Raw genomic sequence first — 13694 nt, forward strand, 5'->3', positions numbered from 1 at the left:
CCAGTGATAAATCCAGGAACCCTTGATATACAAGTAGACTTTTTATTTAATATCGTCCAGCTCTCCTGCGTATCCTTTTTAAACATATGCGCGCGCTCTTTCTCTCCTCGAGAATATTAAAATATTCATAAATAATATTAATAATATAATGCTTACATATGCTAGGCATCGTGTTTTTGTTTAGTCTTTTAACGTGTACACCTAATCTAACACGTACATAAGTTACCGTTTTACAAATAATCCTTTCCCATTCGACCGTCCGTTAGGCGTCTCACGTTCTCCGTTGATTAACGAATTAATTGATGACTTTCAACATGCGCGGGTACAAAGTACAATACAAAGTACGATACAAATTAACTCCTCTCGCTGGAGTAAATCTCGAAGGACTGATGTCGCCGAGTTACAAAGTACTTTCGATTGTGCGCTCAGGCCGCGAAAAGTGCGAGCCAAGAACTCCGGCAAGGAAAACGAAAATGTATTTTGTTTCTTCTTATTATTTTTTTTTTCTCTCTCCTTAACGGCAAATAAATCCATTTTCTCTATTGCAGCGTACAAAAATATCATCGCCCGGCCGCATCCTGGGTCGCACCCCTGACCGTCGAGGGATCCTCTCCGGTCTCTTCGGGAACATCCTCCTCGAGGAAGAGTGCAACCAGGAGTCTGGCCCATGGTCGCCCGAAATTATGCCGAATTCTGGTCGAAGCGCTGCGAAGCTCCTGACGAAGGTCCTCGAAGACGGCGATCCACGCGATCGATTATCCCCGCTCGGGGGAAAAAAAAAAAAGTCAGAATCCCGGATAATTAAACGCTCTCCATATTTCGGATTAAGCCAAGATATCACGATATCTCCGTTAAATTGGCCCGACTGCGTTAATAATTTTTAATAACTTTTCTTCCGTCGATTACGAAGAGAATTTCCGAGGAAATCGAATTTCCTATTTGTTCGGTAGTTTTGGAACTTAAGGGTTTTTCTAGCGTTAGGTCTTGCTCATCGTTAATTTAACCGGGTTGACTTTTTTCTTTTCCTCGAGTGCGGCATTCTGGAGGAAGGATGGGGAAAGGAGAATTTCGACAGGACCTAGGGTCCTTATGTGTGCGCGATCGGGATGAGCTTCTCCCCGGAGCCGATGGCCGGCAGGGGAGCCTCCACCGTCAGGACCCCATCTTTGCTCAGAGAGGACTTGATGCTCTCAGGATTCGTCCCCTTCGGCAGCAAGAACTCCCGGTTGTACTCTCTGTACACCGACTTGGTCTCCGTCTTCTCCTCGTGCTTGGCATGGACCTGGAAAAATTTAAATCTCTCGTTAGACGCGTCGCTACTAATTAGATTCATCAACTCCATTAATAATTAATATAATTTCATATAAGCCTTATAAGCTAGTCAAGTGTACCGAGCCAACCCGACGTATGGGCGAAATTCCCCAGGGCGGCCAGGCGATATTCGCCCAAACGTCCGGAATTGAAACGTAGATAAGACACTATTTTTTTTATTTACATAAAGTAAATAATCCACAAGACGGGAACTTATTTTTTTCTTTTTTAAGTTATGGGGCGATTTAATGCGTTCCCACGCAAGGGGTCAAGTTAGAGAAATCTAGGGGAACCTTTTGATAAAGCCGAGTCGGGATCGATGAGTGGCCGACCCTTTGCGTGCACATTCCGCTGGCGTGGTCCCTACAATCGGGTCGCAGTTTGCATTATTAATGCGAGCATGATCGAATCGGCGGCGACCCAAATGCGGTCGCCGGGAAGTCGGCGCGGAAAAGTGCGTGGAAGGCCCGAGAGAGGGTTTCGAGACTGGCATAACTCGAGCCAGCGGTGCAACCAGGTGTCTTACGAAATCACTATAAATAGCCTTATAAACATCGGCCGAGAGAATCGGGAGACCTGTAAAACCGATCCGAGATGGCCCCGGCGTGCCGAAAAAGGCGCCTCCACTAAAATATCAAATTTTCGTACGAACGATTTTTTTTTTTTTACTTAAGGATTTTTTTTTTTCACTTCTTTAGTTTTGGAGTCTTCGAGGCACGTGAAACCGATCCAAGATGGGGATGAAATAAATCCCCACAGGCAACAGGTGTCTTCTTCAGGGTGACGCATCCCGCCAGTCGAAAAAGGCACCTCCTCCAGGTTTACTCCGAAATTCAATTAAAAAAATTTTTTTTATCGAGGTATCGTCTCTTCCGAGAATAGCTCAGGTATTCTCTCTCGGTTCTTCAGGTCTCTTTGGGAATCATCGGGGCCATTCCGACCGGTACGCCCACGTATCGGAAGCGATGTTTGCGCAGCCGCCGACTGAAAGGTCGGCATCGACATTGAGACTTCATAAATCGCCGTTCTCTTCTTGAAGTTGCCTTTTTCGCAAGACCGATTTTCATCATCGCTTACAATACAACAAAAAAAAATATTTGATATCAATATCTCGCGATTTCTGGCTCTCGTGGAAATGTTCACGGAGTAATTCGATCCAATTCGCGTGTACGGATGCAATGTCGTAAAGAAACCCAGGCGGCGATTTTGCATGTCGGTACTATTAAAAAAAAAAAAAAAAAAAAAAAATTGTAATATCGATATCTCGCGATTTCTGGCTATCATGGGAATTATCGGAGAGCGATTCGATTCGATCCCCATATTGTACAGAGGCAATGTCGTAAAGAAACCCAGACGATGGCCTTCGAAACTGGGTTACGGAGTCACGGTGCCGCGGCCATGTCGTTTACGTTGGTGGGTGACTAATGGGACACTTCGGGGTGGTAAACCGGGCCAGGGTGCCGAGGAGGAAGAGCAAGGGTGGCGAGCTCGCCGAGATGTCTCGAGGTCGAGGAAGCAAACCGCGTCCCGGTGGCGCCAGCTCGGGGTCTTCCGAAATCGATATCGGCGCCTTCCAGCCGACCGAGTGGGCCACCCCTTATCAGGACCCCCGATAGTAACATATCCCCGAAATTCATCGCACATATCAATTTGAAGTACAATACGAATTTAGCTCCGATAAAAAATTACTGCGGCCGCTTTTATCGACATATTTCTATTTCGTGTCCTCTGTACTCCGCACCACCAGGGTGGCTCCCGTCGACGGGACCGTCTTAACGCGTTTCCTAGGAAAACGCAGGTGCGGGATATTCGGCCGCGCCCAGTGGCAAACACAGTCCACCGTTTAGTCGGACTTCTTTGTGGCGGTTTGCGATACGCTAATTGCGTTACGTAAACCGCTAACTAGTCCCCTCTCTCTCTCCCGTCTCCCTCGGTGCGTTTTTCGCGCGGCCGCGCCCCTCTCCGGGGCATTGATAGTCTCTAGATGTTGATATAATACATCAGCCGCCGAGTATCCGCATGTGGGTTAAACAAATCCGGCTAATTCCGCGCCGGGGAAGGCCGTGAGCTAATTTCCCGACCCATGGTGTGTACCGAGCAAAGGGTACACCGCCGACTGTACGCCACGTCATACGGATTTGTAATGAAAAATCGACGACGGATAAAAGTACCGGCCGCAGTCCCCGGATAGATAGGAGGCGGAAATCCGCGAGATCGATCCCTCGCAAAAGTCCAGACCGCGAGGGATTCCAGATGAGGGGTAACCCTAGATGACGAGGGCATCCCCAGGTAACTCAAGGCGACCTGGATATCTCGAGGGGAAGAGGTGTCGCTTTACCTCGCCTCTCTTTGCACATAGGTATGCTGGAAAAAAAAAATAATATAAGTACGGAGAGGGAAATTCGGGAAAAATAATGAAATTCAAGAGGTCCCCACGGGATCCGTAATCCATCCCACCTGGCAGTCGTCGGGACCCCTCTGGCCACCGGACCTCGAAATCCCGAGATGATCCCTCCTCCCGATATCGCCGAAATAAGCTCGTCGAGAAGAGCCTGACTCAGGGACTAAATATAAACCTAGTTTTAACGTAGTTGCTCTATGGCCCCGTTTTCCTCGTCAACTGGCGGTCTCTCGGTCCGTCGAGGCCCGTAAACCTATCCCAGGAGGAATAAACGCCTCCCCGAGGAGCTCTTCCCTCCGAAACTCTAGATCGTCCCATCTTCCCCTGGGAGTTGATCCCGACCCCAGGTCGGGGAATTCGGCACTTCTTGCCCGACTTCGCGGGGGGTCGTTTCGCAGGCTAGCTGGGGATCGATACGCCGAGCGTGACTCACGCCGAGGGTCTTGATAAGGCTCCAACTGGAACCAAGTTCTCGGGTCTTCCTCAGGGAACTCGTTTCTTCGGGCTCGTGGAATTATTCCCCGGACTTTCCTCTTTTTATTCTTCCTCGATTCGTTCGATCGGCAGGTCTCTTCCATTTCGCTGGGAGGTTCAAGAGTCGAACCGATCGGATGGGATCTCGGACGCAAACGAGTCGAGGGATCCGCCAGAGTCGCATCGAGTCTCGACGACTCGAGGATTAAGGCCGCGCGGAGCTCGATTTAAACCTCGTCGACCTTGACCACGATTCGCTCCGCGGTGTCGCAAAGCGACCTTAAGAGGCGAGATAAAAGTCCCTCTAGGAAGGGAATCTCTTCGAGGCCTTCTTCAAGGCTGCTGCGAGGCGCCGCATTCGGCTCAATAATTCCGCCGATAATTCGATCCAGTCCGGTAATCCCATGCACTTGGCGCGAGACTCTACCTCGCCCCGACTCCGATCATCCCCCTTAAGGCGATCGTTCGCGAAGCTCTCCTCCGAGCTGGTCGCACCGAATCGCTTGAAATTTCACCACGTCCACGTGGAGGCCCCAAGGAAGATCCGCCACCCATGAAAACTCAATTTTAATAAAATTCCTATAAATAAATGAGAGAAAAGAAAAATTAAACGTCCTTCCTCGGGGCTTGTAAATTCACGCGGTAAAGTTTCTAACGAGTCGCTACCCTCGGTTCACTCCCTGGAGGATGATGTAGAGGCTCCGCGCCAAGTACTCCGATCCCATCGCCAGGTAGAGTCCTCGGGGAAGTCGTTAACCTTCCCTCCGCGTCTCGGGCTTCCTTTTTGTCCGACCTGGCAGAACCGAGAGCCCTGCGGTCGATAGAGACGGCCTCTCGCTCTCTCTCTCCTTTCCTCTCTCTTCCTGTCTCTCTCCCGAGAAAAAGGCCTCTCGCGGGTCTCCTATCCGATGGTTAAGGTGCAATAACCCGGGGCTCTTCGCTCTCCTTTGCATAACGGTGAACATCGGGTCCTTTCTTTACCCTGGCACCCACGCGATGGTATCGCTCCATTTCCGGGAGATACGTACCATTCACCTCTCTCTCTTCAGGGCTGCCCTGGAGAGGATGGAAAAGGGAGCACCATGACAAATACGACGTTCCTATTATTTCTTGTATTCGTTGTACTCGTTAAATTCGCTTTGATAACGACATCACTGGCATACCTTGCATTCGAGCTGATTAATTTTTTCCTTCGTTATGCAAATTTTCAAAACGGCCAAAATCTCCCAATCGGCTCCTCTGACGTTCCTATTCTCCCTCGCATTCGAGAAATTTCATAATATCGATTAGTCCTTGCATTTCTTATATTTCTTACACTGCATACGTTCTTTGTACGCGTTGGAAGAGCTGAAGATTCGCTTTTTTTTTCTGCTTTCCTTCTTCCGCTTAACCCTTTGAACACGGACCCTTTTCGACATATGGTCGAAATTCGTCTGACCGTGCAGGCAATATTGGACCAAACGTACGGCGACTATAGTCACCCGTCGTAGCGAAAGGGTTAATACGACAATTTTCACGGTGGCCGAGGCCTTCTCCAATTGGGCCGGTCTTTCCGGCTGGTCTAGCCGGCCTCGCAATGCGGCCGCTTATATTCCGGTCGCGACGCGAGGGCGAACGAATTGTATTTTCGTCGTGGTCTATTTCGGGGGCCCCGCACCTTCCCCGAGGCGCCGCCACTTCTGGGGTTAGATTTCTCGAAAGTCCTCGAGATATCGCCAGGGCGAAAGAAGTCTCGGCCGCGTCGTCGCCCGGCAAAGAACCGACCTCCCGGGTGAGGTCGGATCGAAAAATTAAAGACGCACCGTTTCCGCTCCCTTTCCTCCGCGGCGGAGCGCGTCCGGTGCCGCGTAATCGGCCCCAATTCCCCGCAATTTGGGGGGAACATCGGCGGAAACGTCTCCGGTTTCGCAACCCGGGCCCAGATACGCATCTCGCCAAAGTTGCGTAACGGCCGGTCGCGCGATTACGCCGCGGAATCCGCCCCCGCGTCGCGTATATGGAGGCGCAGAAATTGTTAAAAAGAAGGGGGAAAAAAAAGATAAGTAAAGAGAAAGCTCCCCAGACAGACGATGACGGTCTTCGCATTATGCATGCGATACCCGCCGTGTCATCCGCATGTATGACATCTTGCATATGACAGTTTAACTTATGTCCACGTGGAGAGTACATTAGACTCGTATCGACCGCTAACGATATTCATTCAAATTGATACCGAATGAAAGTCAAATTAGCCGGGACGATGCGATCGACCGACTGCACCGCGAAGTCGATATGAAGTAAACATAAAGTCGATATAACGTGAATATGAAGTCTATATGAGGTAAATTACTCTTCATCCGTCTGTCTGGGCCTCCTTCCCATTTCTGCCATTCCTTAAATTCGCTCTAAAATTAGAAATTGTTATATTAAAAAAAAAAAAAAATCTCACCAAGAGTTTGTTGTCCACAGTCTTGACGACGATCTCCTCAGGCGTGTACTGGGAGACGTCGAACCGCAGCTTCAGCGTCTTGCTGTTCCCCTCGTCCTGGATGAGAGGACTGTTGAGTCCATCGAGCCACGTGTGGGAGTCCTGAGGGCTGAGGGAGGAGTTCTGAGAGGACTTCTGGTGCGTGGTGGTGCTGAAAAGGGAACCAGAAGAGACCTTTCAGGGCGAGCCTTTGATAAACGCGAAATGCTTATCCGGGAGCTACGTGACGAGCTACGTATGTATACCCTGTGTATGTGTATACGTATATATTGGTACGTGGGTATATACGTATATATACCGACGTGTACTCTAACGCGACTACGGACTACCTAGGTACTACTCGCTAGACATGTGTAAATATATCTATGTACGTCTATACATGTGCCTCTAGATGGGTGTGCCAGGTGCGCCGAGCCTAATGAGTGCGTCTGGGAGACTTCTATGGGGATGCTTCACTACTGGGCTGCATACAGACAGGCATGGCGACGAGATATATGCACTGGCGATGCACCGGCGATGCGTCGATGCGTCTATGAGACTCGAGCGACTGATCAAAGGAACGAATGGCGACACCGAGGGAGGCCACGTGGGCAGGGGTAGGCGATTTAAATGGACGACCCACGTGGACGGCCACGTCAAAGACGTACGGAGACACGCTAACGGTATGCTCTTTTTTAAAATTAAACAACGTACGCGGAGTAGAATTCATGATTTTAATTTAATAAACCTGATAAAGGAAAAAATATATATATATACAGAAGTACGGCAAAAAAATACAATACGCACCTTTTCAAAGGAGACTAGAGTCACGCGTATTCGTGATTGGAAGTTATTAAAAATAATAATAAGTACGGTGAAAATAAATAATGGTTAACAAATATGTATACAGGAACACCCTGGCCCCACGTGGTCTGCCGATGGACGAGGAGAGGCGAGGCGGATGCGATGGAGAAAGAAGTGACGAAGAGGGTGCGAAGGGAGATTCTCTGTGTCACCTTTTGAAGCTGTCGAAGGCGGACCTTTTCGGGGGTGCTGCGGAGTCCCCCAGGTCCCAACCCCCCGTCGTAGACGTCGTCGTGCGGTGTTCGCTGCTGCTCGTGTGATGCCGGCTGGGGAGGTTAGTGTCGCCGAGGTGCCAGAATGCAGCCAAGAGACGCGGACGCAGCGGGAGGGAAGGAGAGAGAGAGAGAGATAGATATATCGGACGGTTATCAGTCGGTCGGTTAGTTCGAAACCCGCGAAGAAACGAAAAAAAAAAAAAAAGATTAATTAACCCTCCATAATCCATTTTTCTCCATTTTCAATCGAGCCAGGAGAAGAAATAAGATATTTACTATTTATACGAATTTTCATATGCAAAAGCCCTTTGCACAATCGTACCTATTAAATAAATCAGGAATCCGTATGCAATTCACGAGTCGCCGTGAAAACTAATCGTTGCGTTGAATATGGCCGGATAATAAAAAAAAAAAAAGAAAAAACATACATCGAATCATCCCGGATAAATTATCGATACTTGACCACGTGGCCGGAGTCACGTGGCGTTACGGAGGGTTAGATAGAGAGGAAAAAAATTAAAGGAAAACTTGAAAATCTCCCGAGCTCGACCCTGAGGCAGGGTATTAGTGAGGCGGAGAGATACACCCGAATATATAAACATGTAAATATATATATATGCTCTTGGGGGAATAAAGAAGCTCGATGCGCGTCTCGTTAGCGCCTCTCTCTCGGAGCTCGAATTAGCGTCGATCGCTAACGAGCCGCGACGAAGCGGGCTCTGCGATTTTATTTATAGCGCTCGATAAATAAGCTAACACCGTGCAGGAGGGGGGGGATTGGGGGGCCTCTATATGCATCTCGAAATAAGCGGAAGTCGGGACCTTCTTCGGGGAGGTCTTCGACCCCCGTCAAAGGGCGGTAAAACTAGCGAATCGCCGACCTATTTCCGTCCGGCGACCTCCGGCGTCGGCGTCGGCGGTTTTTCTCGTACAGCCTCGAGAAATTGATTCCGCGGTACCGGGACTTCCGGTATCGATAATTCGCCCAGAAGAGCCAACGACACGTGAGGCCTCTCGGAGCCACGAGGAAGAGATTACTCTTGGCCTGTTATCAATGACGAATCGCGGCCAACTCGCGTGTCGAGGACGCGTTGCGGAATTCCGTAGCCGGAGATGACGGACGTCGCGGCGCCCCTGCGACTTTCCCTGGACGAGGGCCGGAAAAGTGACGTTATCGGATTTGTACTGAAATGTATTAAAACTATTTTATTTTAATTGGAGAAATATCCCTTAGAGGGGTACCGATGGGATAATTTAGAAAATTGTCATTTTTACGGTTTTGAGGTCTTGAACTTTTTGATCGAGGACCACTCCTATCGGTTCCAAAAAATTCTGAGCACAAGGACTATCCCCAGGGTACGCGTACGAATTTTTTAAGAAAATTATGAAAATCATGAAAATCGTGAAAATGTCTCCAGGGACCCAAGTCGGAATTTCGGGAACGGTCGGCCCTTCGGGTGCCACGCTTTCGTGTCATCTTATGCAATTAGGAAATATCGAGCCATCGAGCGGACAAGGAATGCCGAAACGAGCAATTAACGATCTCTCTTTGGGTTCTCAGAGTTTCGCCAGGGACGGGAGTCGCGTCGAGGTCGTCCGGAGTAATCGCGCTCGCAAGGATAAGCCAGCCGTGGACATATTTGGCATGGTCGGCGACACTGACACCGAAACTCGATCATCGAGAGATACGTAATGGAAGGTCGATCCAGATTCCGACATTTCGGGACCCGGCATGAATCACTATCCTACAGATGCGACTCGCGATTGGCCCCATATACGGATTAAAATGAAGAAAAGGAGAGAAGAGCGACGAAAACGAAATGACGAAAGGAAAAAAAAAAAACGAAGAAACGACACGACAAAACTACCCCGACGAAAAAAAAAAAAGAATGTCATCGAAATTAGAGAAATACTTCTTGGAATAGTGGCAGAGAAACGTTTTGGGTAATTCGAAGAATAATTATGAATCAAATGATTACCCGTTGAATTAACGAAATACGAAATTACGTGACGTGTTAAAAAAAGAGGGGAAAAAATATTCTCCCGACGATTTGGTCAGTTTGCAGACCCGGAGACGGATTCCGAGGTTGGGTCTAATTTTAGATGGGACCGCAACCATGAAGAGCGCCATGAAGAGTACCTAGAAGGATACCCCGAAGAGTCGACCGAAGTTGCGTAGGCCCGGGAAAAGGAAACGAGACTCGGTGAGCGTAGGTACAACAGGAAAGCATACGTGGGACCGATCGTAGGAGGTCGTCGAGTCAATTGCCGGTCTCTCTTCAGGCCTCGAAATGCTAAGAGAGTGACTAATCGGTGCCATTGGCCGAGTCTTTTGTCCCGGCCCACTTGTCCCTGGAATTTGTCTATCCAACGGACACCGATTCGCCGGATAAAAAAAGAAAATTAAAAATCCCCCGATTTGCATTATCGGTCCAACACTTCTCTTCCCTCTGTGCAGATTTCAAGTCTAGGCCGTGACTCGTTTACACCCAAGTGGTTCCGCAATTTCCTGTCGATCCAGGCTCGACCTTCCTCCCGATTGATGCGATCCGACCTATCGATAGATCGATTTTTTTCCTGTACAAGGGGAAAATTGGGCAGGAAAATCAGGAGGCCTTTAAAAGCGGTGCATGAAGCAATGTTAATGATTTTTGTAATTAATCCCTTTTTGTAATTCCCCCTTACCAATAACGAATCACCGTCTTGTGCGTCGGTGGATAGAGGTCCTCGTCCAGGATCATGACTCCGATGTTAGCGATATTAAATTATTTCAAGTATAATGTTATTAAAAATACGACCGGAATCGAGGTACGTCCTTACGCTTCGACGACGGAAAAATAACTGAGCGCCGTTGGCAAATCGGAGGAACCTAAGCTCAACTGGAAGGTACATACATATGTATGCATTACGTGCACACGGTATGTACGTACATATATGCGATCATCCGACGGAGGTGATTTTCCGTGCTCGCACGGATGCGACCCGCGGACTCGATCAGCTGACTAGGTGCGGAGCCTTCTAGCGATCTGTCAAAACCACGTGGTCGCGGCCACGTGGTCCGCAGCTGTCAAACGTCAGCAAAACCTCGGCGGGTAAGATCGAGGAATCGATTGGAACTCGAAACAAATAAATACCTTCGACCTTATCGACCGTATTAACCGTAATCAAGAATATAACGACTTAATAACCCGACAAGGTATACGCGTGAGGAATTATTAACGAGAATTAAATGGCAAAGTTACGTCAGAGTGTGAAATGGCAAAGTTGCGTTAATTTACTCCTCGACGTAATATAATACAATTTTGGAAAAGTTCGTCGATTCATCGATCCAGGGATATTCTCCCGAGGGAAGGAAGGTAGGGGTCCCGCCCCAATATTCTCGCTTTAATTTATGACTCGAGGGGGTTGCGAATCAGAGGGCCGGGTGTTCCAGCGAGATGGAATCGACTTTACGAGCCACCCTGCTGGCCCGCTTTCCTGAAATAAGAGCGTCCCCTGGGTCACGCGAATATCGCCGGCGAAACGAAGGGGACAGTACGGACCTGAAATGCAAATTTGAGGCCTGAAAAGTTTCTCGAGACATTCAGAGTCCTAGATGAAACGGGAAGCGATTTGAAGACGTCGTTCGCCGTCGAAAGTGGAACTCGCGCCATAACGCGACCGCGGCTCGTGAGGAAAAAAAAAAAGAAGAAAAAATTCCGCTCGCTCGTTTTTGCCTCTCCAATGAGACGCGGGACAGGAAAGCGTCGGTTAGCCGCTTAGCTCGTAAATCTTTTCCACGCCGACAGGGACTCGCATCTGCCGGGATGAATCCGCGGGTTTTGCGAGGCCGCAGAAAACGGTTCTACAAAGGCGAGTCACGTAGCGGAGGGAGAGCGGATCCGGGGCTCGCAAGGGCGAGATGAACCCCACACAGAATCCCTAAAAGATACCACGAGCCGTTGAGATGAGATCCCCAACCCCTGGTCGAAGGCAAACGAGCCTCAGCTTCCTCCGGAAACTCTTTCAGAGGGTTAAAAAAAGAGCCCTCACGGAGACCACGCTCTCAAGCCCTGGATTTCGCGTCATCTACGTACTAGAATGTAGAAATTAGGTATAATGTACGTAAACCTAGGGTATATACGCATCGTCTGGCGCCAAGTGAATGAGGACTCCCCTTCCTCGCCGCGGCCCACGGTTTGGCCTTGGCCTTGGCGAGGAAGAAAAAGAAGAAAAGAAAAAGAAAAGGAGAGCCTCAAGTCCAAGGGGGAACCTTTCTCGACTCTTCGAGTCCGACCTCGGTCCTTTTCCGTTTACACCGCGGGATTTAGCCAAGCAAGTACATTTTTAATCGGAACAGCCGTTCAAAAGCCTCGGGCAATCTCCTCGGTTTTCGAAATTTCGAGCCTGGCGTGCTCTCGGCACTGACGGAATCTCCAAAAATACGGCTCCGAGAATAAACCCCGAGACGAGCGCGCCTACTTTCGAGGTGGAGGGTGTCGAGAAAAACCCTGCAGTCGTTGGATCTTCCCGGATGGAAATCCTTTTTTCCAGATCTTCGAGATGCGTGTTGTCTCAATGAGTTTCTCGATATTCATAGCCGCTACGCAATACCTCCGCGCGTTTATACGATCCCCCCCAAGGACGATTTTAGCTGGAATTTCATTTCAGCCTCTGAGTCACGCCTCGAAGTACGTCGATTCGGTGACCAATTACAATACGCAAAACGCTATTACACGCACACGTGTAATAGCGTTTCTAGGAGGACTGTTACTTTGAGTCCAGATCTCTCGAAATTAAGTAATCTCTTCCTCGTCTATAACCTCTGAACCGAATCGAGACATCCTGCGATCTAGAAAGCTAAAATAATTCCAACTGCCTAAAAATAATTCATGGTAAATAATTAATATCTTGCCCCGTCCGTTTTCCACGTTGAAAGGAAAAATTACCATCGAGCCGAAGAAATACGTTGTTAATTAAAAAAATAATTATTTCAGTCAAACTTAAATTGCCACCATTTCGAAAAACCATTGTGTTAAATTTATTCCAATTTATTGGGGTGAAATAATTATTCTTTGAAGTAACAAAACGTTTCTTCGCTTAAATGGCATTTTTTCTTAATGCACGCTCCTCTCTAGACCGGTCCGAGCACCGACTATAGAATCTCTCCGATAATAGAACCTTCAGGTATTTGTATAGACACAAGCGGTCGCCCTTTGTCCTGCAATTTTTGCGTCTTCCCCTCAGTCATCCCTGAACCAGTTTATCCGCAATATAGTCGGGCAACTCGTTCTTCCTATCGTGCCGCTTTGTAGTGCCAGATAGAAATTAATTCGAGGGAGAAAAAAAAAAATTCGACGACGCGCCAATCGACCCTGAGTATGTAAAATTTAATATATTTGGCGCAAAACTCTACCGCGTTTCCTGATTTATGGAAGAACCTCGCATCTTCAATTTTACAGCCTCGACTCGCGTCAGAACTTATTTATTCATTCCTGAATAATTGAGCTGCTAGGTTAGAAATAATTCACAGAAGACTTGTTGCTCGGGGACGCGTCGCCGAATGTACAGCGAAAAGTGGCGGAAGGCCAAAAAGAAACGCCGGCTGGCGCCGGGTGTAGAGTCTAGCGTCAAGTACACGCACTCTACCGGGAGAGGAAAGAGCAGGGTCGTACCTAGTGGTGCTCTTGAAGATGTTGTTGCTCTCGCGGTTCATCAGCTCGCTGCGGAAACGCGACATCTCATCCTCCATCTTCCTCATCTCCGCGTCGAAGCGCTCGCGGATGCTGGAGAACTCGGTGTCGATGACGCTGAAGTCGCCGAGCTTGATCGGGATGTTGCGCTTGATACCACTGTCGGCCATCTTGCTCTGGTTCGGGACACTTCGCGCACTAAGAAGTTCCTTCAGGGTCTAAGCACTGTGGGTTGCTGCTCGCCGGAGGTCCTGACTGGAGCGACTTGACTGCGCAAACTCTCGGGTGGGAATGAGCGCGGCTCGCCGGCC

General features: G+C 48.9%; 1 protein-coding gene across 2 annotated transcripts; it reads right to left on the reverse strand.

The window, feature by feature from the left end:
* Nucleotides 1-18: 18 nt before the first annotated feature.
* On the reverse strand, nucleotides 19-13686 carry LOC105699382 (heat shock protein beta-1). Of its 2 annotated transcripts, XM_012424305.2 has the most exons (4): nucleotides 13366-13686; nucleotides 7649-7762; nucleotides 6615-6804; nucleotides 19-1282 (listed from the first exon to the last, which is right to left on the reverse strand). In XM_012424305.2, exons 1-4 carry the CDS (start codon nucleotides 13551-13553, stop codon nucleotides 1088-1090), a joined length of 687 nt encoding a protein of 228 aa, XP_012279728.1. In that variant the 5' UTR covers nucleotides 13554-13686; the 3' UTR covers nucleotides 19-1087. The 2 variants fall into 2 exon arrangements, with proteins under 2 accessions (XP_012279728.1, XP_012279730.1); XM_012424307.2 differs by lacking the exon at nucleotides 7649-7762 and having other exon boundaries at nucleotides 13366-13553.
* Between the last annotated feature and the right edge of the window lie 8 nt (nucleotides 13687-13694).

Source organism: Orussus abietinus, unplaced genomic scaffold, assembly GCF_000612105.2.
Source record: "Orussus abietinus isolate OABI.00-Male unplaced genomic scaffold, Oabi_2.0 scaffold8, whole genome shotgun sequence".
Taxonomy (NCBI): domain Eukaryota; kingdom Metazoa; phylum Arthropoda; class Insecta; order Hymenoptera; family Orussidae; genus Orussus; species Orussus abietinus.